This window comes from Danio rerio, chromosome 17, assembly GCF_052040795.2.
Source record: "Danio rerio strain M-AB ecotype USA chromosome 17, GRCz13ab, whole genome shotgun sequence".
Classification (NCBI taxonomy): domain Eukaryota; kingdom Metazoa; phylum Chordata; class Actinopteri; order Cypriniformes; family Danionidae; genus Danio; species Danio rerio.
In genome coordinates this window covers 57138337-57166169 of record NC_141037.1, presented here as the reverse complement: position 1 = coordinate 57166169, position 27833 = coordinate 57138337, and the positions used below count along the sequence as shown (strand labels likewise).

At 38.0% G+C, this 27833-nt stretch overlaps 2 protein-coding genes and 1 long non-coding RNA gene across 8 annotated transcripts; 1 reads left to right on the top strand and 2 right to left on the bottom strand.

The window, feature by feature from the left end:
• Positions 1-169: 169 nt before the first annotated feature.
• On the bottom strand, positions 170-6066 carry adi1 (acireductone dioxygenase 1). 3 transcript variants are annotated; one of them, XR_015512454.1, is made up of 5 exons: positions 5892-6066; positions 3804-3923; positions 2160-3711; positions 1687-1983; positions 170-1362 (listed from the first exon to the last, which is right to left on the bottom strand). XR_015512454.1 is itself a non-coding variant. In NM_199668.2 (4 exon segments), coding segments are annotated over 4 exon segments (546 nt in total). In that variant the 5' UTR covers positions 6021-6066; the 3' UTR covers positions 170-961.
• On the top strand, positions 5154-26038 carry psen1 (presenilin 1). Of its 4 annotated transcripts, none has more exons than XM_087288574.1 (11): positions 5154-6075; positions 7985-8070; positions 13226-13494; positions 15027-15168; positions 15246-15313; positions 17551-17771; positions 17925-18023; positions 18129-18215; positions 21490-21663; positions 22598-22716; positions 24961-26038. In XM_087288574.1, the coding sequence occupies exons 2-11, from the start codon at positions 8035-8037 to the stop codon at positions 25114-25116; spliced, it is 1371 nt and encodes a 456-aa protein (XP_087144700.1). In that variant the 5' UTR covers positions 5154-6075; positions 7985-8034; the 3' UTR covers positions 25117-26038.
• LOC147840074 (uncharacterized) lies at positions 20149-24729 on the bottom strand. Its single transcript, XR_015513959.1, has 2 exons — positions 23675-24729; positions 20149-23513 (listed from the first exon to the last, which is right to left on the bottom strand). It is a non-coding gene; the product is annotated as an uncharacterized LOC147840074 (long non-coding RNA).
• Positions 26039-27833: the final 1795 nt, after the last annotated feature.

The window sequence follows — 27833 nt, the reverse complement described above, 5'->3', positions numbered from 1 at the left end:
TACTACATGATCAGTTATTTCTGCAGTATAATTAATACAAGAACCTGCAAATCAGCCATTTAAGTTATTTACCTCTGCTAACATGGTTTTTCCAGTAATACTTTGTTTTTCCCTTTTTAAGCTTTTTAATTCTGTTGTAAATCAGTGTAAACATGAAAGCGGAGCCAGCTTTTAATACAACGTGATCCATTTTAATGCTACAAAGTATGACTGAACCTTTGTGAACAGTAGTGTATAACACTATATATTTCATAATATTCCTGAGCCATTGTTTGGACACTGATAATTAAAAGAAATGTTTCTTGATCAGATCTGGAGAACTTTTGACACTGAAAACTTGAGAAATTATGCTGACAGCTCACCTTTATGAAGAAACCTTATGATCTGTGGTGCAATAAGGTACTAGTGTTATATTTATACGAATAAAGGATGCAAATCTGTGGAAAGCCTGACAGTAGAGCAATCTTGAAGTGTTTCCAGATCCAGCAAACACATAACGTTTTCCCAATGTTCGTTTACGGTTCGTTTTTTATAATAAAACAAAATCATTTTAGGCGATTGTTAGTCGTAGTGTTTGTTTTTTGCAACCATAACATAATGTCTCCTGAGATTTATTTTATAGTTGCAAATAATCTTCCTACATGGTTTTATTTAGGTTATTTTATTGCAGAGTGGTTATTAGAATAATGGAAAAATATCATTAAGAGAACGTTCTTCCAACACTAGAATAACCTTATATTTCCATTAAGACTTTCCAAAAACAAAACCAACCCATGGCAACCAAGAGCTGTGTCAAACTCTACAAACCATCATCATAATGATCATCACACTCTTTAATAATCTTTATATCAGGTGTGTCTTGATGACTAAGTAATGACATGTTAGCTCTACTATTGCTGATTGTCTGTTTAAGGCACCGCAGAGTCTGATTCTCAGCACTAAATCAATCCCATCAGGCATTTCAGGAGCTTCCCAGCGAGTTCACGTATTCCTTGCGGATGTCAAAGTCATCGGCTGGACGGTTGTAGGCCTTCCAGACGGGTTCACCCACGAACAGACGCATGGCTTTAGTGTAGTTCTGAGGAGATAAAGGCATCGGTAATCACTTAAAGGCACAGCAAGTCATTTTCACCACTAGAGGGCGTGTATTCACAACAAACAAAGGCGTGTGTGGTGGTATGAAGCATAGTAAGACTGAACGATGGGAAGGAAACAATAAAGAAGATTGCTGATGATAGACGAGAGTGACGCGGCACAAAAGTAGCAGAGCTTTTATTACACCACAGTCCATCATTTCTGGTTCTTCTGCCCATGATCTACTGATACCTGCTTTCAAAACACTGCTTCATGAAGCGTCGAAACCTTTATGAAACAGTGATTGGCAAGGTCACATGTTTTTAGTGAATGGGGCTTTGTTACTGTCTGGCGCAAAATGGCTGCCGTCGCGTCATCCAGGTGGATGGTGCACACTGGTGGTGGATGAGGAGATTCCCCCCCCCCATTGTGTAAAGCGCTTTGAGTGCCCAGAAAAGCGCTATGTAAAATGTAAGGAATTATTATTATTATTATTATTATTTTCATGACTGCTTCAAAACTTTCATGAATAGTTGCGTTTTCGTAAATATAATTGGTCCTCCACTAGAGGGCGATATGTGTAATAAACACTGCTTCATGAAGCTTCGAAACCTTTATGAATCATTTGTTTTAAATCAGTGATTGGCAAGGTCACATGATTTCAGTAAACGGGGCTTTGTTATATAATCACTGCTTTGAAACGTTTCATAGTTACGTTTTCATAAATATTATTGGTCCTCCACTAGAGGGCGATATGTGTAATAAACACTGCTTCATGAAGCTTCGAAACCTTTATGAATGATTTGTTTGGAATCGGTAATTGGCAAAGTCATTTGATTTTAATAAACAAGGTTTTGTTACGTCATCACTGCTTCGAAACATTTCATAAATGGTTACGTTTTCATAAACCTTAATAGTTCTCCACTAGAGGGCAACATGTGTAATAAACACTGCTTTATGATGCTTCCAAACCTTTATGAATCATTTGTTTTAAATCAGTAACTTCCAAGGTGACATGATTTCAGTAAACGGAGCTTTGTTACATCATTACTGCTTCGAAGTTTCATAAATGATTAAGTTTTCACAAATGTTATTGGTCCTCCACTAGAGGGCGATCTGTGTTATAAACTCTGCTTCGTAAAGCTTCGAAACCTTTATGAATCATTTGTTTTGAATCAGTGATTCAGAGCGCAAATTAAACTGCCAAGATCACATGATTTCAGTAAACGAGGCTTTGTTACGTCATCACTGCTTCAAAACATTTCATAAATTGTTGCGTTTTCATAAACATTAATGGTTCTCCACTAGAGGGCGATCTGTGTTATAAACACTGCTTCGTGATTCTTCCAAACCTTTATGAATCATTGGTTTTCAATCAGTGATTGGCAAAGTTACGTGATTTCAGTAAACAGTGTTTTGTTACGTCATCACTGCTTCGAAACGTTTCATAAACGGTTAAGTTTTTATAAGCCTTAATAGTTCTCCACTAGAGGGCAACATGTGTAATAAACACTGCTTCATGATGCTTCCAGACCTTTATGAATCATTTGTTTCGAATCAGTGATTTAGAGTTTCGTTTACTGGTCTATTAAGTCATTATTGTTTCAAAACTTTTTGTAAATGGTTACGTTACATTATAAATGGTTACTTTTCGTAAACGGTAATAGGATAATAGTTTTCCCCTGGGGGGCGAATAAAATAAAATACCTATGAACTGATGTGAATTAATTCAGATCGCCCCCTAGTGGCAAATCGCTGAACATGTTTCATTCTTTTTAACCTGATCTCGGATCAGTTTTATGACTCTGTTGACATTTTAATGAGACATCTGTAAAATGAAAACCAATTATATTAGTTAACAGTCTCCGATTGACTTACTTAGCAGAGAACGCATATTATGCTGACACTTAATATTTAATGAATAGCGAAGTGCATTTATAGGTTATACCTTCAATTTAAAGTTCGCAAATGTGTTTGAAAATCAATTCTAGTGCATGTTTTTGTTGCATTTACAGTTTTGACCAGCAGGTGTCTCAACGTTATGCTGTTTTGAATGGTTAAAAACAATCATTTTACAAAGCAAGTGGTTCAAATGTTTTGAAGTTTTGAGAAGCTTTGTTTTTATCAACGAAGCAGCAGCACTGTTTTATAATAATGAATATGTGCAGACGAATAAAGCGCACAACACATTAACATATCACTCCTTTTTTTCTAGAAAAACAAACCAGAAATTTAAGTGTGTTACTTCATTAGCATTAGCGCTTCGTCTCACTACCTAAAATTGACGATTCCTCTGGATTCGAACGTTCTTTAAAACATTTAAGATAATTTAAGTACACAATTCAGCAAAATAAATATAACAAAATAACACTGTTCTAGTGGATTTGGGGTATTTCAATGAAGTATAATCGCATATATTGTGGCGATTTAAGTTTAGTGAATGATGAAGACACCTACGCTTTCGTCCACGGTGAATCTGTGGTAAATCCCGGCCGGTAAAGTGATGAGGTCGCCTTTAGACACCGCTATTCGGATCCAGCGGTCGCCTTCGTCCCGCACATCAAAATAAGAGGATCCTTCCAGAATATAACGGATCTCATCGTCCAGGTGGAGATGCTCTTCGTAAAACATTTTCAGCTGGAAGAGGGGAGATTTACGCATGCATTTCATTATAAAAGTAAAGATTTGGGTAGTAAACATAACTGTTAATGCTGGTGTGAACAGCCTACTTTGTTTTGGTAATCGGGCAGTTTGTCCGGGTGAATGGTTATGATGTCCATAAAGGAATAACCCTTCTCCTCTCGGATCTTCTGCAGTTCGGGGTCATTTTCATAGATATCAGCGTTCAGCTGAGGAAAAGAACCAGGAATTACTGACAAACAGCATTTTAAAATAAGAATTATGTTGATAATTGCATGCATTTTTACAGTTTGACTGTAGTACTAATAATATTTTAAGAAATGTTCATAGAAAACTGACAATTCTGTATGGAGGTAAAGTTGGTATTACATTCGCATATTCAGACATTCTCTTTAATAATATAATTTCAGAAAATTATAAAACCAACTTTACCTCTATCAGAAATAGAGGTAAAGTTGGTTTTATATTCGCACATTCGTTCATGTATAAGTCTATATATCAGGGCTCAACAATAAGGACTGCCTGGTGGCCCAGGGCCAGCGTGAGAGACGCTTGGGACAGTAGACAGGATCATTACTGGCCCGATTGGGACAGTGCTGCCTTGTCACTAACATTTGTCTGCGACTATTTCAATTATGTATATTTTAAGTTTGTGCTTTTAAGTCTTTAAACACTCCCTTTTCAATGAAGTCGTAAACACCATATTGCTTTCCGGTTCCGCTTATCTGATTTGATGTTTGAGCATGCTTTTTTTTTCCCCCCCGCAACCTGGGAACAACCAGTACAGAGAAGAAACGGCAACATGGCGGCAACATCAAATTATAAGGCTAAAAGAAAATGCCTGTTTCTAATGTCTTGGAAGCAGAAATTTACGTGTGAACAACGCGAAAAAAAAATTAAGTGATGTTTTGCACTGCTTTCCCGCAGTCCTTTTGTTAAATAATTTCGAACCGCAATAAAATACCTGCACATTTTCCATACTGCTCTATTTGTTTGCATAACACTTTTATTAATGTTTTTTGAAATTCTAGATTCACAGACTTTATTTTTGACACATTATTTAAAATATGCGGCTGAAAAATAGCTATTAACTTTTTATTTTATTTTTTTTTTTTTTGGTGGGGCCAGTAAAAATTTTGGCAGGGCAAGTAAAAATCTAAACCACTTGCCCGATCAGACCAGTAAAAAAAATCCATAGTGTTGAACCCTGTATATATTGTTTACCATGTTACACTAAATATTAGATCGGAAATAGCATGCAAGTATGACTTCTAAACAACATTACCCTGCTGAAAAATCCAGCTTAAACAGCCTAGGATGGTTGGCTGGTTTTAGCTGGTCGACTAGCCTGGTTTTAGAGGGCATTTTCAGGCTGGTTTCCAGCCATTTCCAGATAGAGGTAAAGTTGGTTTTATATTCGCATATTCGTTCATTTAGAAGTCTATATATTGTTTACCATGTTACTTTAAATATTCGATCGGAATTAGCATGCAAATATGACTTGAAAACAACATTAACACTGTTTATTTGACTGGGAACAATGCTGTACTTTGATAGTCATTGGCTGCTAATATGATTTAGCTGTTTAGAGCTTGCAAATAATACTTTTCTGAAATTATATTATTAAAGGAAAAGTAGAATGTGCGAATATAAAACCAGCTTTACCTCTGTCATTTCCAGCCTGGGCTTAGCTGGTCAGGCTGGGAGACGACCAGCTTGACCAGCCTAGCCAGGCTGGGAGCCCAGCCAAAACCAGCTTAAACCAGGCTGGTCAAGCTGGTTTTAGCGGGTCATTTTCCAACCTGACCAGCTAAGACCAGACTGGAAATGGCCAAAACCCCTCTAATACCAGGCTGGTCGAGCAGCTAAAACCAGCCAACCATCCTAGGCTGGTTTAAGCTGGATTTTTCAGCATGGAAACACTATCTAATTCACTGTGAACAATACTTTGATAGTCATTTGCTGCTAATATGATTTCCCAATTTACAATTTTCAAAGAATACTTTTCTGAAATTATATTATTAAGGGGAAAGCCTAAATATCCAAATATAAAACCAACTTTCCCTCTATTGACTTCATCTGCATTTGTTGACAGTAAAACTCTCTGAAGTCTCTCCTCGTGATGCTCGTGTCACGTGGTGCGCCTGCACTACTGTAACCCTAAAGTGTGATCAAACCTTCCAGTGAAAGACTCCGATGTGCTCCAGCTGCTGGACGCTGACGGGCTGATTCGGGCTCAGTTTGTGCGGGAGTCTCTGGTCCTCTCCGGACTCTTCATCCATGTACCACGCCTCGAAAACACTCATCTTGAACAGTCCGGTTCGGTCTCCATGCGCAGTACCAGACACGACTGACGAAGAGGTGCGCACTTCAAAATAAAGGTCTCTCCAACTGTGCCACACAATACAAACTAAATCTCACTGTTCTGTTGTGAGATTTAAATTCGTATTTGTGAGGTCAACGTCGGAATTCATGTTCAGGTGTTATAAAAAGAATGTAATAATAATAATATTACAAATAATAGAATTATTGGTGGCACAGTAGGTAGTGCTGTCACCTCACAGCCGGAAGGTCACTGGTTTGAGTCCCGGCTGGGTCAGTGGTTGTTTCTGTGTGGAGTTTGCATGTTCTCCCTATGTTGGCGTAGGTTTCCTCCGGGTGCTCCGGTTTCCACTATAGTCCAAACACATGCGCTACGGGGGAATTGAATAAGCTAAATTGGCTGTAGTGTATGCGAGTTTGTGCAAGAGTGTGTATGGGTGTTTCCCAGTACTGGTTTGCAGCTGGAAAGGCATCATCTGCGTAAAATATATGCTGGAATAGTTGGTGGTTCATTCTGTTGTGGCGACGCCTGTGTGTACTGAGTGGGTTTTTATGGAACATCTTGAAGTAAGACAGTTTGTCATGGATGAAGACCTGCGAACGCACTACAAATCTGGACTATCCAATGTGGGAGACTTTTAATTTGAAAAGCAAACCGTGTTGACCTTTAGCAGCGCGTCTCCGTCAGAGCGAAGCTTCACTCTATCGGGCTTTTATCAGTGTTGATTCAGACTCCAGGTTTGTCAGATGTTCATCTCTAAATGATGTTATTTTGACTAGTTTGTCTGTCTTAATTTTTAACATCAGTGGTGTATAAACGCAGAGCTGTTTCCTTGTGGCTGTGAAGTTTTTACTCACGTAACCACAGTAACGTAGATAACCAAGTCAGGTGCGCTAACTAGCCGCAAACTATATTGTTATGAGTTTAATCGAAGCTAGTTAGGTTAGTAAAGAGTTCAGTACGCGAAAATGACTGACATAATTTAGTGTTTGCCTCATACTAAAGAAGAAAAGCAAAGTTTAACGTTATTTCCGCACAGTCAGATTTGAGGGAACTCTCTTTATCTCTGTGTGTGTGTGTGTGATTTAGTCAAATGTCTCCATGATTAAACTACACTCTGCTTTACAACATGTTATCTGGAGTATTAACGTTATGTAAATACCGTGTTGTGTCAATAAAATTATCTTACCGTATATTAAAGTGATTACGAATTACCACAGAACTGTTTGATAGAGGTAAAGTTGGTTTTATATTCACACATTCGTTCATTTAGGAGTCTCTATATTGTTTACAAAGAGGTAAAGTTGGTTTTATATTCGGCTATTCAGACATTCTCCTTAATAATATAAATTTAGAAAAGTATTCTTTGCAAATTTTAAATAGGGAAATCATATTAGCAGCAAATGACTATCAGGGTACAGCATTGTTCACAGTTAATTAGATTGTGTTAATGTTGTTTAAGTCATACTTGCATGCTAATTCCCACTGAATATTCAAAGTAGCATGGTAAACAATATAGAGACTGCTAAATGAACGAATGTGCGAATATAAAACCAACTTTACCTCTATATTGTTTACCATGTTACCTTGAATATTAGATCAGAGTTAGCATGCAAGTATGACTTCTAAACAACATTAACACTAATTCACTGTGAACAATGCTGTACTTTGGTAGTCATTTGCTGCTAATATGATTTCTCTATTTACAATTTGCTAAGAATACTTTTCTAAATTTATAATATTAAGGAGGATGTCTGAATATCCCAATATAAAACCAACTTTACCTCTATAACTATGACTGGGATATAACATAACCTTCAAATGGTTTACTGTAAAAATGTACATTAGCCTAATCTCGACCTAGTCAGAGATAACAAGTTTATTACTTATGGGAAGGGACATTGTTTTGTTGTTACTGATGATTATTTGTGGTCTCAATCCTGACAGATCTAGAGTTCCCGCTGTTTCTATGATCCCGGGGTCACATCACAGTTCCGATGGCTGATTTAGTGCAGAATGCTGCCAATAATGTGGTAAGTTTGCTTATTCCGGCCAGGGTTATTGTAGTTCACGAAACCATAAACGTGTAATTGTTGCTTGGAAGGGAACAAACATTAACTGGAATAGTTTCCGGCCATAAAATGTGTTTGTGACATATCAGGACACAAATCTGTACAATGACATGGGTATAACACATTACAAAAAGGAGGTGAAATATTAGGACATTGGTGTCATCCTCATTTCTCAAAAAGCTTATAAATTCCACTTGATGAGTTTAATCAGAGTAAAGCTGCACACAGTCTCCTGTGATGGTTGGGTTTAGGGGTGAGGGTAATACAATATACGGTTTGGATAGTATAAAATTAATGGAAACCTATGTAATGTCCCCACTTTTCACAAAAACAAGCGCGTGTGTGGGTGTGTGTTTGTGTAATGAACATATTCCACAGTTTAGACTTTCGATTTTAAGACATTTGAGTTGTGTTTGGGGGAAACCGTTAACTTAGAATTTCACAATTACAATATGTTAAGACTTTACAACTTATATTGAGAGGGCGAAGCAGTGGCGCAGTAGGTAGTGCTGTCGCCTCACTGCTAGAAGGTCGCTGGTTTGAGCCTCGGCTCAGTTGGTGTTTCTGTGTGGAGTTTGCATGTTCTCCCTGCGTTCGCTTGGGTTTCCTCCGGGTGCTCCGGTTTCCCCCACACACATGCGGTACAGGTGAATTGAGTAGGCTAAATTGTCCGTAGTGTATGAGTGTGTGTGTGAATGTGTGTGTGTGGATGATTCCCAGAGATGGGTTGCGGCTGGAAGGGCATCCGCTGTGTAAAAACTTGCTAGATAAGTTGGCGGTTCATTCCGCTGTGGCGATCCCGGATTAATAAAGGGACTACGCCGACAAGAAAATGAAAAATGAACTTATATTGAGATATAAACTCGCAACTCTTAGTTGTAACAAGTCAGAAATACAGAATGTTGATGCTCAGAATTAGAATATTTAAAATTAGATTTAATATAGCAAAATTTCAGTAGTTTAAACAACAATAGTTATAAATTGTAAAGATTTTCAAATAGCATTAAATGTTCCATGAAATTAAAGTTTTTTAAATTTGTCTTCTTGAGAAAGTCTTATTCGTTTTCTTTTTCGGCTAGAATAAAAGCAGTTATTAATATTTTAAACTACATTTTAAGGTCTAAATTATTAGCCCCTTTAAGCAATATTTTTTTTCAGATAGTCTACATAACAAAACATTATTAAACAATAACTTGCCTAATTATCTTAACCTGCCTAGTTAACCCAATGGCTCGTTTCCACTGACTGCTACAGTACGGTACGGTTCAGGTCGGTACAGGTCACCTTTATCAGGCTTGCGTTTCCACTACCAAGGGTACCCTTTTGCTGGATGTGGTGTATGACAAAGTTTAAATCGATGTCATACTCGCTCGAATAAATGTCTACAGTAAAGCTGCACAGGTCGCTCACATATCATAATGAGCAGCACTTCTCACAAAACAGACGCTTTACACACAAATACTTGTTTATAAATGTTCATTACTGACTTTTCTATGAACATGATCTGATTATAACTGCAGATCAATGACTACTACAATAGGCTACTGTAACGTCTGTAATTATATAAAATAAATATATAAATCCAACATATATGAACACATACAGCCCCTTACAGTCTGCGATATAATATTAATTACAGAAAAACGACACACAGCAGACATTTAGTACTTATTTGAGTTCAAAAACACGTGCAATATAGCCCACAGTCTGCGCAAACCTCTCATCTGTGTCTGTAATCTTCAGCAGCACATGTGAGCTCTGTTAGAGAGTCATTCTGTCATTCCCAGTTTATAATAATCCACAAGATGAAGATAATCATGGCAGTTTGTTCATGATTCAGGTCGCTAAAACACTTTTGCTCCTGTGTTTTCCCAGCTTCTCCTTTTTTTCCGCGCTTCACTCTCAAGCTTGTCCTTTTCTTTCTGTATGGATCAGGTGACGGAGACACTTCAATAATCACGCACACGTTATTATCATCAGCTCAAGAAGTTCGTTATATCAAATATAGACGCGATCGCGAGCTCCCGGAAGAAAGCGAATACTGCTTGCACTTTTAGACGGGCTCTTAAAGCAACAACAGGACACGGCAGATTTTGTTTTTCTTGGCTTTGTGTCTGTTCATCAAGACGACGACAACGTTTGTTTGAGCTTAGGTCATCCATGGCTTGGTATTATATGCATATAGTATATTTTAGGGGTGTCAAAATTAATCGTTTTTTCTGTGCACTGCGATGCAGACACGGACAATTTGGTATCGGTTCAGTAATAATCATAACCGTTTATTACTGACGTCATTTACCTCATATTCGCTCTGTCGCGAGGGAGGCGATCGCGAGTATTTACAGCGCTTTAACTACTTAAAACTCAAACTGTGCACAATTTCACTGTGTGTGTTTGCTGGATCAGTCTTTCACTAACATATACAACAATAGCCCCTATTTCACTGAGATCCAGAGAATGAAAGTAGCCTACTCCATTTCTTTCTCTCTCTCTCTCTCTCTCTCTCTCTCTCTCTCTCTCTCTCTCGCTCTCGCTCTGTCTCTCTCTCTCTCTTTCTCACACACACACACAGTGACCCATTTGACCTGCTGGCGTGGCTTTTCTTCTCTTCTCGGCTGTTTTACAGCGTTACTTTTGCATCCAGAAACAAGCGCGTGTCTGCCGAGTTTTCTCCACCGTGTCTATCATACATCAGCTGTGAGATCGCCGCTGCCACCTGCCGCTTATCAGCATCACTCATCTGTGAAGAACGCAGCGTGCAAGAGCCAATCGCAACCGTTTTTTGTTGAGGGTGTGACCAATCAAAGGGGTGTGAGAGAACTAGACAAGGATCAGAAATTGAGCTGGATGTTTATATTTGTTTATATTATTTGCTAAATGCTCGTGTTGTTTAAAGTTACAGTTTATATTTCTGACTGTTTGTATTAAACGACAAAATTGTATTACAAATAATATATAAATATAAATATATTCATACATTTTAATACAAGAAATGCTGCTGTGAATAAAATATAAAACTGTGTATGGAAAGCACCGTCAATGCACCGTGATGCACCGAGATATCGAATTGAACCGAATCGATGGCATGATAATCGTAACCGAACCGAACCGTGAGACTAGTGTAGGTTCACACCTCTACTATATTTATGTAAACACTCGGCTGTGTATTAAAACATGGCGGTTCCTTTGTTTACATTCTGACAAGCTCCACAAGCTCATGATGTATCTCTGTAACCAATCAGCGTTCGGCTGCGCGTGTAGCTCCACCTTTTGGTACCCTTTCTCGTTTTTGGTACCCTTTCAAAAGGGTGCCGAAAAAGTGGTATGGTTTGGTTCAGTACGCTTATTGACAGTGGAAACGGCCATAAAAGCGTACCAAACCAAACCGTACAGGGCTCGAAATTGCGACCATTTTGGTCGCATATGCGCCCGAAAATTAATCTATGCGACCTTATAATATATTTGGTCGCATTAGTGCGACTGCAGATAATGGTTGTAGTGCGACCTGTTTTGATTTTTTGTAAAAACGTGCTGAATCGCTCTTCCCTGCCGCTATATTGGTTCATATTAGCTGTCTATCACTCAAGGCTTTCCGCTGTCAGATGACAGGGAAGGAGCTTTTATGACCACGGGAAATGCAAACGGCTGAAGAGTGAAAACTTAAAGCACACAGGTTTGCAAACCCCACCAGGCGCAAAATAAGAGCGATCATGACACGTCACGTGGTGAATAATGATCCGCCAGCTGTGATCAATCGAGTACGCGCTTCTTGGAGAAGGCGCCCAAATCTCCATGCGTTGCATTCACTGCGTGTTCAGCACAAATGTCCGCTAAAAGTCAAATCTAATACTGTACATATCATCGCCAAAGAAGCTCGCCTTTACTAAGTTTACACTGAAACTGCGGCTCATAACAAAGTGCGGTATTGCGCCGGTTGTCATCGCAAGAGTCCTGCTCTGCCTGCTCATAAATTGGGTCGGCTGACTCGCCTGCTTTCCACTAACACAGAAACATGAAAATCAGCTCAGACTGAACATTTAAATTGACACAAACTGAAACCAAAACTATCAAAGAGTGATAGAAGTGAGACTTTACTTACTTTCTTTTGTCTATTCTTTTTTGAGGTGTATATTATTTTTTTATTTATTTACTGATGACTGCTTTGCAGCTTTCATTATTAAATTGAATGATTTATTATAATCTTTTGTTTGTTTTGTAGCAGAAATATTATTTAATAAATTGATGTGCATATAAAAACAGCAGCACAAAATAAATATTTCTTACTGCAATGCTTCATTTTTGTTTGATGCAAACTATACAATTATTTTTCATAAAGTAACAGACTTTTAATTGCAGATAACCTACATTCATGCACATTCAAGGCAGTATCATAATGAGAAATGGAATTCATTGTTACTATTATTGTCATTTTCATCATCACTAATATTCTATAGCCTAATTATTAGACATTCATTTTGGAATTATTGCACACACATATCAATGTCTTCGCAGCATTAGTTAGATAGTTGTTTCTGGTTTTTGTCAGTCCTATTAATGTTGTTTTAAAATACAATAAATCCCTTAAAAACAATTTGCAGCGGTGCTCAATCATTTTTGGTGGGTGCTCCTAAATTTTTTCTGGTGCTCCTAAATTTTTTTTGGTGCTCCTAAATATTCGAATTTGGGAGCACCGGTGCTACCAAGTAAAAAAGTTAATTTCGAGCCCTGTACTGTACCACTCAGTGGAAACGGGCCATAGTTAACCTAGTTAAGCCTTTAAATGTCACTTTAAGCTGTATAGAAGTGTCTTGAAAGATATAGTCAAATATTATTTATTGTCATCACAGCAAAGAGAAAATAAATCAGTTATTAAAAATGAGTTATTAAAACTATTATGATTAGAAATGTGTTGGAAAAAAGTTGGGAAAATTAGGGAAAAATATACAGGACGGCTAATAATTAAGACTTCAATGTTTATATAGCAGAAAAGCCAAAAATTTTAATATAATTTTGCAACCCAACTTGGTGAGCAAATTACATTTCCTAAAACACACACACACACACACACACACACACACAACTTGCTGTAACAGGTCTGTCATTTCTCTGCATACAGTTAAATGATGGGATGGACACCAGCCGGCACACAAGCAGCACCGCGGCGCCGCCCAGCCGTAATGAGGTGGAGCTGAACGGGCAGCCGCCCACCGCTCCGCCCCCGCAGGTGGTCACAGACAGTGAGGAAGACGAGGACGAGGAGCTCACTCTCAAATATGGGGCGAAGCACGTCATCATGCTGTTCATTCCCGTCACGCTCTGCATGGTGGTGGTGGTGGCGACCATCAAATCCGTCAGCTTCTACACGCAGAAGGACGGACAGCAGCTGTGAGGAGCTCCCTAAAAACACTTTTACCTCACACTTCATACAACCCCAAATCAGAAAAGGTTGTGACAGTGTAAAAAACGCAAATAGCAAAAGAAAGTCGTGATTTTTAAATGTTCTTCGAGTTGTATTTTATTACAGACAGTATGAACACAGAAAAATTATGTTTTGTCTGGTCAAATTAATTTAATTTGTAAATATAGATCCTTTCCTGTCATTCAGACCTGCAACACACTCCAGACAAAGTCGTGACAGGAGTAGCAGCAGTTTAGGGATAGTAATCAGGTAAACTGGTGAAATAATGATGTGACGTGAAACAGGTGATTGTGATTATGATTTGGTACACTGTACATAGCAGCTCCAAGAAAGGTCTAGTCCTTTTGGAGCAAATTTGGGCTGAGTATCGCCAGCCAAATACATGAGAAAATGATTGAAATGATGAAAAACAATGTTCCTCAAAGAAAGAGGAAGACATTTGGATATTTCACCTTCAACAGTGCAGAACATCATTGAAAGATTCAAGGAATCTCAAAGAATTTAAGTGCGTAAAGGACAAGGGTGCAAGCCTAAACTGAAGAACCGTGATCTCCAATCCCTCAGGCGCTGCATACTGTGCCAACTTTTTCTGATATGGGGTTATATTAGGTGGCCTTAACTATAATGTACTTACTGCAAAAAATAAATGCCATATAATTACTTTATTTTATTATATTTATTATATATTTTTTTACTTATTTTTTTCTTTTGAGAATTGTTCATATAATTCTTAAATGTTTTGTGTTATTGACAAATTTTATTGTACATATTTTGTCCTTTTGAGTGTTATTCTTTTAAATGACTAACTGTTTGTTTGTTTCTTATGTTGCTCTAGTACTGGCGATAGCCACACAATGCATTGTATAGGTCAAAATTACTACTACTATTCAATATTATTAGAAAATTAAGAAAAGATCATGTTCCATGAAGACATTTAGTAATTTACCTACCTTAAATATATCAAAACTCAATGTCTGATTAGTAATATGCATTGCTAAGAATTTAATTTGGACAACTTTGAACTCAATTTACACAGTTTGTATTTCTATTGATTTATTTTTTAACCTTTTTTTTGGATTCCAGGTTTTAAATAGTTTCAAATATTGTCCTATCAAGGCATAACAGCAATGGAAAGCTTATTTATTTAACGTGCAAATAATCCGTACACTTCCAAAATCAAACAAAAAGTGCTTAAATAATGTGTTGGTGCTCTCTGAGTAAGGGATTCATCAGAATAAACAGCCAAATTCAATTCAAGGCACTCAAGAAGTGTGGAAAAAATATTAAATAAACTATATTTTCATATTTCTTCCACACTTCTCGAGTGCCTTGGCCTGATTTTTGCTGTTTAACCCGTACTCCTTATTTTCCAAAAAACAGTTACGCTTATGACTGGTTTTGTGGTCCAAAGTTAAACATAGTGCTGCTTAATATAAGATTATAGCAGTGTCCAGGTTTATAAGTAATGTTGATATCTTTATATTCTTCTTTTCTGCAGGATCTACACCCCGTTTCGTGAGGACACGGAGACGGTGGGTCAGCGAGCTCTGCACTCCATGCTCAACGCCATCATCATGATCAGTGTGATTGTGGTCATGACCCTGGTGCTGGTGGTGCTCTACAAGTACAGATGCTACAAGGTTTGCTCACATGATGCTGAATACTCATCAGCTATTCTTTTTGCACGCATTACAGATTTGTTTTTTTTTTTTTGCAGGTGATTCAAGCCTGGCTGTTCTTCTCCAACCTCCTCCTGCTCTTCTTTTTCTCCTTAATTTATTTGGGGTGAGTTTCGCTTGTTAAATTAGTGTTTGTGCTGCGTTTGGAGTGTAAACACAACCTCAAATCATTTTAAGTCTGCCACACACACAGGTGAGTGGGTTTGACAAACCACCTGTAGAAACACTTTTCACTCTGTAAAACGTCTTCTCTGACCACAAACAGTTCCTCTGTGTAATTAGCAGTTGTGTGTATTGCATCTTCTTGTTGAATCGTCGAAATCCTCTTCAATATTATTGGACAAAAGTGTCTGATGCATGGCTAAATGTAAATAATAGTGAATAAAATAAAAGTCAAAAGATAGTGACCATTGTTACAGATGTTGACAGATTGTTGTTCAGATGATCTGTACAGAGTATCCGCGGGGTCTTTAAAAAGCCTTAAAATGTCTTTATTTTAAAAACAAATTTTTAGGCCTTAAAACGTCTTAAATTCACTGAAATGTTGTGGTATGTGTCTTAAATAATTTTTTAACAGGTCTTAATTTTCCTCTGTCCAAGTAAAGCTACACAATCAGGCCGACATCCATCCAATTACCAACAATCCGTCTTATTAAAACCTTTTTTTTAATATATATATTTAAGTTTAAGTTTTTTATTGCAAAGAGATACAATTTACAGTAGCTGTTAGAATTTCTTTTTCAATTATTTTTTAATTAACAGATTCCAAATTAATTCCCTAATTCACAGGGAAAGAAAACTAAAAACTATTACACGGTTTCTCATAATAAGAACAGAGATGTATATCCCTTTACGTTATCTTTAATTCTTACAAAAACTCTTTACAGAAGTAAAGGGGAGTAGACATAACATTTATAAATAGGCATGAAACTTAAGGATTTATTACAGAAAGCAAAGGTTGAATAGGAGTTATAGTCAATCAATTTGGACCAAAAGCCAACACATATATATTTTTGATAATTTAAGTAATTTTCTCCACAATAAATATGCTTTTACTATAATTTATAATTGAATATAATTTATAATTGAATATAATAACCTTTTATTTTTTGTCAAAAAGAAATATTATGTTAAAACAAAGCATATACAGCTAGAGTTTTCTTGTTTTTACACATTCGTTGCTAAGAAATAATTACATTTAGTGGCATAAAAATCCGTCGGCTCAACCTGGCCATTAGAAAGAACCATTAGTCAGGGTGTCCACGGGATCTTAAAAAGTATTAAAGGGTATTAAAAGGTCTTAATCAAATTTGTTTAATTAGGTCTTAAATTTTGTTCAAGCGTTGTCTAAAGTGTTTGACTCCGAAAAAGCATTAATATCTTCCTCGATCCACGCGATTGGTCGGGCTTGGGTGCGTCTGGCCAAGCTCTTCCATCTGGGTGATGTCAAGTGATTTGCGACAACCGTGGGAAGGTGATGTGACGCTCTCCACATGTAGCGAAACAGACGGCAAAATGGCAAAATGTACGTTTACGTACTCCTGGTTGGAGAAAGACGAGTTTAAACAATGGCTGAAGCCTGTCGCTGAAAACAGCCACATAATTTATTCTTCCGAGCTTATCAGAGTTCTGTTGCATGGTCGTGCTCCATTGATTGATTTACCTACAACTGCTTATTAGGCTAAAGTTTTGATACTGATTAGAACTTGAAATGGCGATGAGGTCTTAAAATATTATGAGATGGTCTTTAAAAAGTCTTAAAAAGCTATTGAAATAACCTTTAGGATTCCTGCATATACCCTGTCTGTAGTATTATTTAATGAATATATATTTTTGGTATGTGAATTTAGAATTTTCTATTTAAACAAAACTAATAATAGGGAGGAACCAAATGTTTGGCAAACAAAAAAGGCATGTAATGTTGTGTAAAAGCGTAAGAATGAGGATTTTCGTGGTTTTGGCCAGTTTTTATCAAGCAAAATTGCCTCATATAACACACCAACAGGAAGTTTCTATGTACTAAGCTTGTTTTTGCAATTTCTGCTATTTCTTTCGCATTAGAAACTACTGCCATGTTTCTTTACTAAACTGCTCTCGTAATAATAGATCTGTAAGACTATACATTATTAAAAAAAGCACACAATACTGTCTGTTTCTTTTGCATAGACCTGAATAATGAATACACTTTTACAGTGCTGTAAAATACAAGCCTACACACAAACTTTTTTTTTTTTGCTATTTTGCTGAAAACTAAAACTTTTTAGGGCAAGTTTGACATCTGCATGGAATTGCTCAGTATTAACATGATTTCCTGCCTCTTAACGATGTTTCTGTTCCCTCCAGGGAAGTGTTCAAGACGTATAACGTGGCGATGGATTACTTCACGCTGGCGTTGATCATCTGGAACTTCGGTGTGGTGGGAATGATCTGCATCCACTGGAAGGGGCCGCTGCGGCTTCAGCAGGCCTATCTGATCATGATCAGCGCTCTCATGGCTCTGGTCTTCATCAAATATCTCCCCGAGTGGACCGCATGGCTCATCCTCGCTGCTATTTCAGTCTACGGTCAGTCAGTCTGCAAACAGAGCAACACATTCACTTCTGTGTACTGATAGGTTTATTGTTCTGTAATGCTGCTTTGGAACAATAACTAGCCTGAAAAGAATTGAATAATTTCAAAAACACAGCCCCTTAAATGTCTTTCCTGCTCCTGTGTAGATCTTCTGGCAGTGTTGTGTCCGAAAGGCCCTCTGCGAATCCTTGTGGAAACGGCTCAAGAGAGGAATGAGGCCATTTTCCCAGCGCTCATCTACTCCTGTAAGAAAAACCCCTCAGCACTTCCATCTTCTCAGACTGTGAATGTCCATCTGTTTAGTTGTGTTATCGTCACGTTTCTATGAAATTTCTCCTTCGATTTGTCAGCTACGATGGTGTGGCTCTTCAATATGGCGGACAGTGCTGAAACCAGGAATAATTCCAGTCATCCAGTCCCTCAGCAGGAGAACCAGGGTGAGTGCTGTTGCTGAATTACACGTCTGCGTCAGCTGCCTTGCATGTAGCCGTGCGTTCATTCTTCTGCGTTCTGTTAGTGTTGCTCTGACAATAACACTTCCCAAATGGGTTTCTATTTATTTGTTTATTTGGCAGGGACAGTGTACATTATTTAGCATTTGTGCCAATGCACCAGAATTAGCCCGAAGGCTGTTTCTCATCTGTCGTTCCACTGTGTCGAGTTGTTTCCTGGGTGTTTTGTTTACACTGGATTGCTAACTTGCTGTACACGTAGCTTAACCAGACATGCAACAACTTTAGTCATAAAGTAAAAAAACAAAAGTAACCATCTCTCTCTAACTCCTCCATGGAGGCATGGAGATACTAGTTGGTATGGTGTTTTCCACATGCCACCTTTCATCAGGCTAACATCGAAGCTCATTGACCTGATTCAGCTTGTAGAATCGCTTTTGGGTGCGCTTCCCAAACAACGACGTAACTCGTGGCTGAACTATTATAGTACAATGCACGGGTTGGGAAAAGAACGATGCAGTGACGAGTGTTTCCCAAAACCCCTAGTTTCTCTGTCGCAGATCCTTCGCTTGAACCACGTTAGTTATAATGTAAAACGCCCATTATGATGCTCTAAACGGAGTGGAGTAACCACTTCTTTGGAGAAAAACCCCATCATTTCTTTGTGCAAATTCTATAGTTTAACACGCACACACATTTAAAATAATGTGTGCGTGTTAAACTATATATGTTTCCTGGGTGTTTTGTTTACACTGTATTGCTAACTTGCTGTATACGTAGCTTAACCAGACGTGCAACAACTTTAGTCATAAAGTAAAAAAACAAAAGTAACCATCTCTCTCTAACTCCTCCATGGTGGCATGGAGATACTAGTTGGTTTGGTGTTTCTCTGTCGCAGATCCTTCGCTTGAACCACGTTAGTTATAACCTAAAACGCCCATTATGATGCTCTAAACCACAGGTGTCAAACTCGGTTCCAAAAGGGCCGCAGCTCTGCACAGTTTAGTTCCAACCCTAATTAAACACACCTGATCAAACTAATTGAGTCCTTCAGGCTTGTTTGAAACCTACAGGTAAGTGTGTTGGAGCAGGGTTGGAACTAAACTGTGCTGGGCTTCGGCCCTCCAGGAATTGAGTTTGACACCTTTGCTCTAAACGGAGTGGAGTAACAACTTCTTTAGAGAAGAACCCTATCATTTCTTTGTGCAAATTATATTGTTGTACACGCACACGCATTTAAAATAAAATCCAATATTAGATTTGGTAAAAACATGCACTCGCTTTCCATATTAATTGAAATATATGTAAATGGCACACATAGGGCCCGTGTTTGCTTTACTAATATTATTGAGAAGTTGAACATTGCATATTCTAGTCTAAAACATAAAAACACTTACAAAATTTAACACTATTCTAATATTATATATAAATCATATAAATAAATAACGAGGTGATTTATTATAAATATATACACTTTAATAATAATATTAATGGTAACGATGATGGTGATGATGATTATTATTATTATTATTATTATTAGGTAGGATATTGTTTATTTATTTGAAAATTCTTTGAAAAGTCTACTTTTACAGTTTGACACATGTAAAACACTGCAGACAGTTCTAACCAGCAGGCTCATGTCATATACAGTACAGATACTTAATAAATAACCCACTATAAATGAAAAGCATTAACGTTTTTTTGTTTTTACAAGCTTTGTAGACATAACATAAATTATTTTAAATTATAGGTCACCTATAGCTTTCGCCATGAGGCTGTGTTCAAAATAATGTCAGTCATTTCAAAGTACACTGCGAAGGGAACACAATTGTAAACATGAAGATCGCTAAAACTGAACTGTAAAAATACTTTGAAAGCAGATGAGTCCTAAGAGAGATAAGCTTAATGCTTTATTATGTTTTAATCATTCCAAGTTTAAATCTTGGAATGTCGTAAATGAATAGGGCATAGGGGGGATAAGAGGGAATAGAACACAGCCAGTTTCTAACTACAGCTCCAGAGGTGTAGATGCAAGTGCACAAGTTTGCGACGCAGTTTGAGAATGTTCGTTCGAAAGATGGATTTTGGAAATGGCAAATCAACAAACTATGTTTGTAACGACGGAATGTGCGTCCTTAGTTGGCTAATGGGAGTTTTGGGAAACACCCCTGGTTGGCAATTCAGCAACGAATCAGAGCGCAAGTGTGTTGTAGCTAGTAAACAATTCAAGCCTAGAAGGTTCACAAAGAGTCCGACTGTAATTTTGCTACATTTCTCAAATATTTGCAAAGGATATAAATTATCAGACATATATTTGCAGGAGCTATTCCCTGCGGGATGAGTGACAATTACTGTGATAATCGTACCAAATGGTACATTTAGTATATTTTATCTTACATCTTATATTTTTAGTATTATGTCTATTGTTGGTTTTTATGTGACTTATTACATTTAGTATACTTTATCTTGCCTCTTATATTTAAGTATTATGTCTATTGTTTGTTTTCTCTCTTTTTATGTTGCTGCTGGTCTCTGTGAGTTACCAAACAAATTTCGCTGTACAACTACAATGACAATAAAAGTTCTTTACTTTTTACTTTTACTTTACCAAATGCTGCTTTGTTTACAATTTGTTCAGTATCCCTTTGCAGAATGAGAAAACTGCCCCTCGCAGAGTGGAAAGACACGTCCTCTTGTGCAGGCGCAGAACGGCTCTCGATTCAGTTGGCTTTGATAGCTTTTCGAAGACACAATCCAACAACACAGTTGGGGTTTTTTTACGCTTAAATTTTGACGTCAGCTTGGTCTGCCCCAGCCTAAAGCACTCGCTCCGCTGGCCGCACTTCAATACTAATGCTTTCAGCTCCGCCCACACTCATCATCAATATCAATCCAACCAATCACAGCTCTTGCGCTACATGTCAACCCAATTTGTAGTTTCATTATTTTGAGAGGTAAGGCTTGACGCAGATGTATAAACCAGCTTTAAGAAACCACACATGCTCATGTCTTCTAGTGATGGAAGAAACCAAGCATTCAATAACTTTGAGACAATTGATCTGATTGCTTCACAAAATGCGCATGCTAAGGACTCCAGATGGTCAAAACAGTTTAAATGCAACCAAAACTCTGACAAAACATTAGATTTGACTTTTTTATAAACTTTAAATTGACATATAACCTATAAATGCACTTCACTTATTAGCTACTATTATTAAATATTAAGCATAATATAAACAGACTCTCTCTCTGTCTCCAGTAGTTGCGATGGCTCCCACAGCTCAGGCGGAGGACGATGGCGGCTTCACTCCGGCGTGGGTGGATCATCAGCAGCATCAGCTCGGACCCATGCAGTCCACGGAGGAGAGCAGACGACAGATCCAGGAGATGCCCAGCGCTCGGCCACCACCACCAGCAGATGATGACGAAGAGCGTGAGTGTCTGCACTCCAAACACTGACTACATTTACATGGACATTAGTGATGGGTCGTTCATGAACGATTCGTTCATTTTGAACGAAGCTTCAATATGACTCGGGAACTACGAGTCCTTTCAGGGAGTGATTTGTTCATCCGCGCATGCGCACATTTGTGCAGGTAGTATCGTTAATTTCAAGTCTTCATCACATTGGCAGAAGCCAATCATACGCGTTTAGAGCCGGAAAAAGAATTGAACCGTTCATCTCTCGAGTCCTCGGGTTTGAGTCATTCTGTCACGTAAACAACGAATGATCATAGCTCCTATCGGCTCAGACTGTGCATTGATTAAGATTATATGTGACTGTCAGTGTAACGTGAATGAACTCCTGACATTTGAGGACATGAAGAGGTGAGCTAAGCAAAGAGACAACAATACCTTCATAGACAAAAGAGCAGGTAAACATTCAATTATTATTTTCTCCTTCTTATAGTATTGTATTTATGACTTATTTGTCGTGCAATCAACCTTTTGGGCTAGTTATAGATGTGTTTGGAAGCAATCCGTAACATTTTAATAATATTTTGGCAAATTGAACCAAATGATTGAAATGACTCGAAAAAAGATTCGTTCATCTCGATGAACGAGACTCAAAGATCCGAGTCAGTAAAATGATCCGAACTTCCCATCACTAATGGACATCTGGCTACTTTACACATCAACTAAAATATTAAAAAATCATAGTGGACCACCACTTAAATGTCGTATTAATTGCATGTGAAGTGTCTACTGTAATGTTTTATTGAGTGTACATATGACGGGACGTGAAAATAAAATGTCGAAATATGGCTGTACTAATATTCTGATGGTAAAACAATACCCGTATTATGACTGACTTATTGAAAAGGTGTGATGACAGAATAAGTGAATGTGTGTGTGTGTGTTTTCAGGGGGTGTGAAGCTGGGTTTGGGAGATTTCATCTTTTACAGTATGCTGGTGGGTAAAGCATCAGCTACAGCCAGCGGTGACTGGAACACGACGCTAGCCTGCTTCGTGGCCATTCTCATTGTGAGTATTTCTAATAAGGCAGCTGTATAGATCAGGCTTGTTTCAGGGATTATCATTGAGACATGCACTTAAATTCAATTTTTACAGATTCCCTACCTCTTTACACATGCACAACCTGACAAAAGTCTTGTCATCGCTCCCAGTTGTAGGAGCAACAAATAATAACTTGACTCTTAGTTGGTCATTTGGAAAAGGTGGATTTTTCTGCTGGATCATCTGTTGAGCTGCATCCCAATCATCACCAATACTGCAGAAGACCTACTGGAACCCTGATCCTCACAGAAATCAGTCAAGTTTGGTGAAGGAAACATCATGGTTTGGGGTTCATTCAGTATGGGGGCGTGCGAGAGATCTGTAGAGTGGATGATCAACATCAGCAGCCTGAGGTATCAAGACATTTGTGTTGCCCATTACATTACAAACCACAGGAGAGGGACAATTCTCCAGCAGGATAGCGCTCCTTCTCATACTCCAGCCTCCACATCAAAGCTCCTGAAAGCAAAGAAGGTCAAGCTGCTCCAGGATTGGCCAGCCCATTCACCAGACATGAACATTATTGAGCATGTCTGGGGTAAGATGAAGGAGGAGGCGTTGAAGGTGAACACAAAGAGTCTTGATGAGCTCTGGGAGTCCTGCTGAACGCTTTCTTCTTCATTCCAGATGACTTTATTAATCAGTGATTTGAGTCATGTCAGAGATGTATGGATGCAGTCCTCCAAGCTCATGATGGAATCAGACACAATATTCATTCTGTCTCCACTGCAGCAGGACTTTATATTCTATACTGGACATTATTTCTGTTCAGTGATGAGACTTTAGTCTGAGCAGAGTCAGATCTTACTGTCCTAATCAAATCATTAATAATCAAGGCATGATCAAATTTTATTGTGCTCAAATAAGCGTCATCTAGAGGCCTTTGGCTTTTCATTTAAGCCACTTCTGATACCTAATGATCAACTATAAATTAAGTTATTATCTGTCGTTCCTAAAACTTGTATAGGTGACAACACTTTTGTCAGGTAGTGTAGTGCTCAGAATAAATGAGAACATCCCTTTTGAATGAAAATAAGTCAACTCCACTCTCAGAAATTAAAAACACTGTAAAAGTGACGAGCAGTTTACTCAACTAAAAAAAGGCAAATATTTCGGTCAAGTGTTGACTAGTGTCAATGCCAAAGAATGTAATGGGAAATTGGAGCCATTTTAGATCAATTGTTTGTCAATAAATGAAATTTAAGGAAGTTGTAGGGAAAAAAATGAAAAACTTGCATGTGTCCTATAAACACAAAAAATACACCCCCCTTTTTAAAAATGTCTGATTTTATCTATTGCGCAATGAATATAGAGAATAAAATTTGGCACATATTTGGTTGCCAACAAATGCAAAATAATAAGTTTATTTATTTTAATTAGTAAAATTTGACTTTTTAAAAATATTACAGTGTTTCCCTCAGCGTTTTATTTTGTGTGCACTAATTTTTGAACTCAATTATGTTGAACTATTGTTATATATATATATAGATAGATAGACAGACAGACAGACAGACAGACAGACAGACAGATATACAGATAGATAGATAGATAGATGGATGGATGGATGGATGGATGGATGGATGGATGGATGGATGGATGGATGGATGGATGGATGGATGGATGGATGGATGGATGGATGGATGGATGGATAGATAGATAGATAGATAGATAGATAGATAGATAGATAGATAGATAGATAGATAGATAGATAGATAGATAGATAGATAGATAGATAGATAGATAGATAGATAGATAGATAGATAGATAGATAGATAGATAGATAGATAGATAGATAGATAGATAGATAGATAGATAGATAGATAGATAGATAGATAGATAGATAGATAGATAGATGGATGGATGGACGGATGGATGGACGGATAGACAGATAGATATTTTGTTATTGATTTTTTATTTCAATAACATATTACTTGTTAATTTCTTTGGACTCTGATTTAATGGCTAAATTTAAAAACTGAACCTCTTTGACTAACAAATAATAAAAAATAATGATCTGACTAATACAACTGCTATTGATTTGATCGTACAAAATCTTGCTAAATTCCGTAACATTCTGCATTATACAATCAAATATTATTTCAAATCATAAATAATAAATAAAAAATCACTATTCTGAGCAAATGCTTCAGTTTTGCTGCACAGTCCGTCAGACAGTCAACTCAAAACCCTCTTGGCTTTGTTTCTCCTCAGGGTTTATGTCTGACTCTCCTCCTGCTGGCCATCTTCAAGAAGGCTCTTCCCGCTCTCCCCATCTCCATAACCTTCGGCCTGGTGTTTTACTTTGCCACTGATAACCTCGTGCGGCCGTTCATGGACCAGCTGGCCGTCCATCAGTTCTACATATAGAGAGGTCGCCTCTCACACACTCCACTTTCATGCTCTTCAGGGAAACCCTGCAGACGAGCACACCTTTCCTCTTTTCTGGACATGTGACTGGATTCACACTAGTTTTTTTTTTATTTTGGCATTAAATGACTGGTTATTAATTACAGTGCCTCTCCATCTGATCCTGATATATGCTTTAGTAGCAGCATTGATCGGAACATTTGTTTTCGGAGAGAACGCAGAGCACATCTCAAGTCACACGTATGTATGAATGCATTAGCGTAGGGCAGGGGTGTCAAACTCAGTTGCTGGCGTTTAGCTCCAACCCTGCTTCAACACACTCGCCTATAGGTTTCAAACAAGCCTGAAGGACTCGGTTATTTTAATTAGGTGTGTTTAATTATGGTTAAAGCCAAACTGTGCAGAGCTGCGGCCCTCCAGGAACTGACTTTGACACCTGTGGCGTAAGTGGGGGATTTTTATAAACTGTGTCATATGGAACGGGACCAGAGCTTGCTTTGTTTGTCCCCAATCTTGGATTCACTCTTCAGGCATTATGTTAATTCCAGCGTTGGTGTATAGCGAGTTTCAACTCAAAGCTCTCTCTGCACGTATGCAGGTAGGTACCGATTGCTTTGGGCTTATGATCATGTCCGCTTTACTCCAGCATTAAATCAAGTGCTGATCCAAGCTACTGTTAATGCTCGCTTTTGACATCGGGAGCATCGTTTTTCGGAATGTATAAAACAATTATCTTCTGTTTTCTTCATGTTTGGGCAGGAACTGTTTGTCCGTTTGTTAATTTTTGGCTGTTGTTTTGTTTTCTGTTTTTATTTAGGGTTGATATTCATTTTGTATTACCCATTTCAAGGAAACGCGAGTGTTTTGTAAGTAATTGAATGATTCACTATTAAAGGGGTTGCTCTTTTTGAGCAAATACACATTTTCTGGATTTCCGCTCAAAGTTCTTTAATATTCTTTAAAGTTCAAGCTCTTACTAGCAAATACGCTACTTAGGGTAGGTTTTGTTGTACGTTTCAGATGTTAAATCCACTAGAGGGCGCTGTTTACATTTGTGCGAATCTGAAATGCGTTACTTAGGGAATGTTTTGTTGTTTGTTTCAGATGTTAAATCCACTAGAGGGCGCTGTCTACATTTGTGCGAATCCGAAATACATTACTTGGGATACGTTTAACTGTACGTTTCAGATGTTAAATCCACTAGAGGGTGCTGTCTACATTTGTGCAAATCTGAAATACATTACTTGGGGTACGTTTAACTGTACGTTTCAGATGTTAAATCCACTAGAGGGCGCTGTCTACATTTGTGCATATCTGAAATACATTACTTGGGATACGTTTTATTGTACGTTTCAGATGTTAAATCCACTAGAGGGCGCTGTCTACATTTGTGCGAGTCCGAAATTTGTTACTTGTAGTATGTTTTGTTGTACGTTTTAGATACATGTCTGTCTTGTACACATCCAGAAAGCAGAGCTTGTCATATAGATAAGCTAGGGAACCACTCACCTAAACCCCTTTCCTAAGCCCAACCAATAGTGTTTTACATGTACAGCCTTCAGCATAGTTTTGCAGATCTCACTACAGCTTTTTCCATCATCTCCGTTTGATCATTTATAGCGCATTATTGCATTTGAAAACAAAACTGGAAAAAAAAACACAAATATACTTTGCACTGAAGGAAATCAGGATTGTGCAATAAGTGGAGTAAAGGCTACAATGCACTACACTACACAATGCAATCGACTAACTAGTGATGAGAGAAACAAAGCTTCGAAACCATTTAACCAATTAAGAATTTTGTCTTCAAACAAACTCAAATCTTTGGAACAAATGGAGGATGGTTCAAAAATGATGACAATTTTCATTTTTGAAGACCCTAAAGATGTGGGTAGATGTTTATCTTGGCTAATGTGGAGTGGCAAGCAATGAGAACAATGGGGGGATAATCAGTAGGGGTGTCAAAATTATTTGTTTCTTTGGTGCACTGCGATGCAGACGTGGACAATTCGGTATCGGTTCAGTAATAATCATAACCGGTTATTATGTACTGGCGTTATTTATCTCCTATGTGCTCGGTCGCGAGGGAGGTGAGCGCGAGTATTTACAACACTCAGCCAACTCAGGGCCGGCCCGTGCCATAGGCACCATAGGCAAATGCTAAGGGCGCTGTATATCCAGGGGGGCGCCAGAAATAAGCGCGGTTCAGTTGGTTTTGTTTTCGATATTCTTGACACACATTCAGTTACAGACGGCAATAACTCAAAAATGCCTTACCCTAAAAAGATCTAAAGTGTGTTTCCAACAAAAAGACAAAGCTGGTTATGTTTCACAGCTGTCTTTCTTTTTTTTCGCTCAACATTACGATCACTGCTCCGTTTAAGCCCTCGCAATATGTGTTAAAGGAAGGTAAAGGACTGTTGAAAAACTGCTTCTTTTTTTCTCTTTTCTTCGTTTTTCTGCTCCGCTCTTCGCGAGCTCTCCCTGTTGCGAGGGCTTAAGTGTGTGTGTGTGTTTGTTTGTTTGTTTGTTTGGTGCTGTCTATGTTTGTGTATGTGTTTGAATGAGAGACAGTGTGGTGCTGTGTGTTTATACAGACTGCTTGTTATAGCCTCCCCCCTAAAATATAACACTATATATAGAAAGCATCGTCGATGCACCGTGATATCGAATTGAACCGAATCGAAGGCATGATAATCGTAACCGAACCGTGAGAC

Bases quoted from the DNA above. Each gene is read 5' to 3' on its own strand.
- psen1 (XM_087288574.1), top strand. From the start codon at position 8,035: ATGGCTGATTTAGTGCAGAATGCTGCCAATAATGTG. The intron at 13,495-15,026 runs GTGAGGAGCTCC...TCTTTTCTGCAG, and splicing joins CAGAAGGACGGACAGCAGCT to GATCTACACCCCGTTTCGTG. The intron at 15,314-17,550 runs GTGAGTTTCGCT...TGTTCCCTCCAG, and splicing joins TTCTCCTTAATTTATTTGGG to GGAAGTGTTCAAGACGTATA.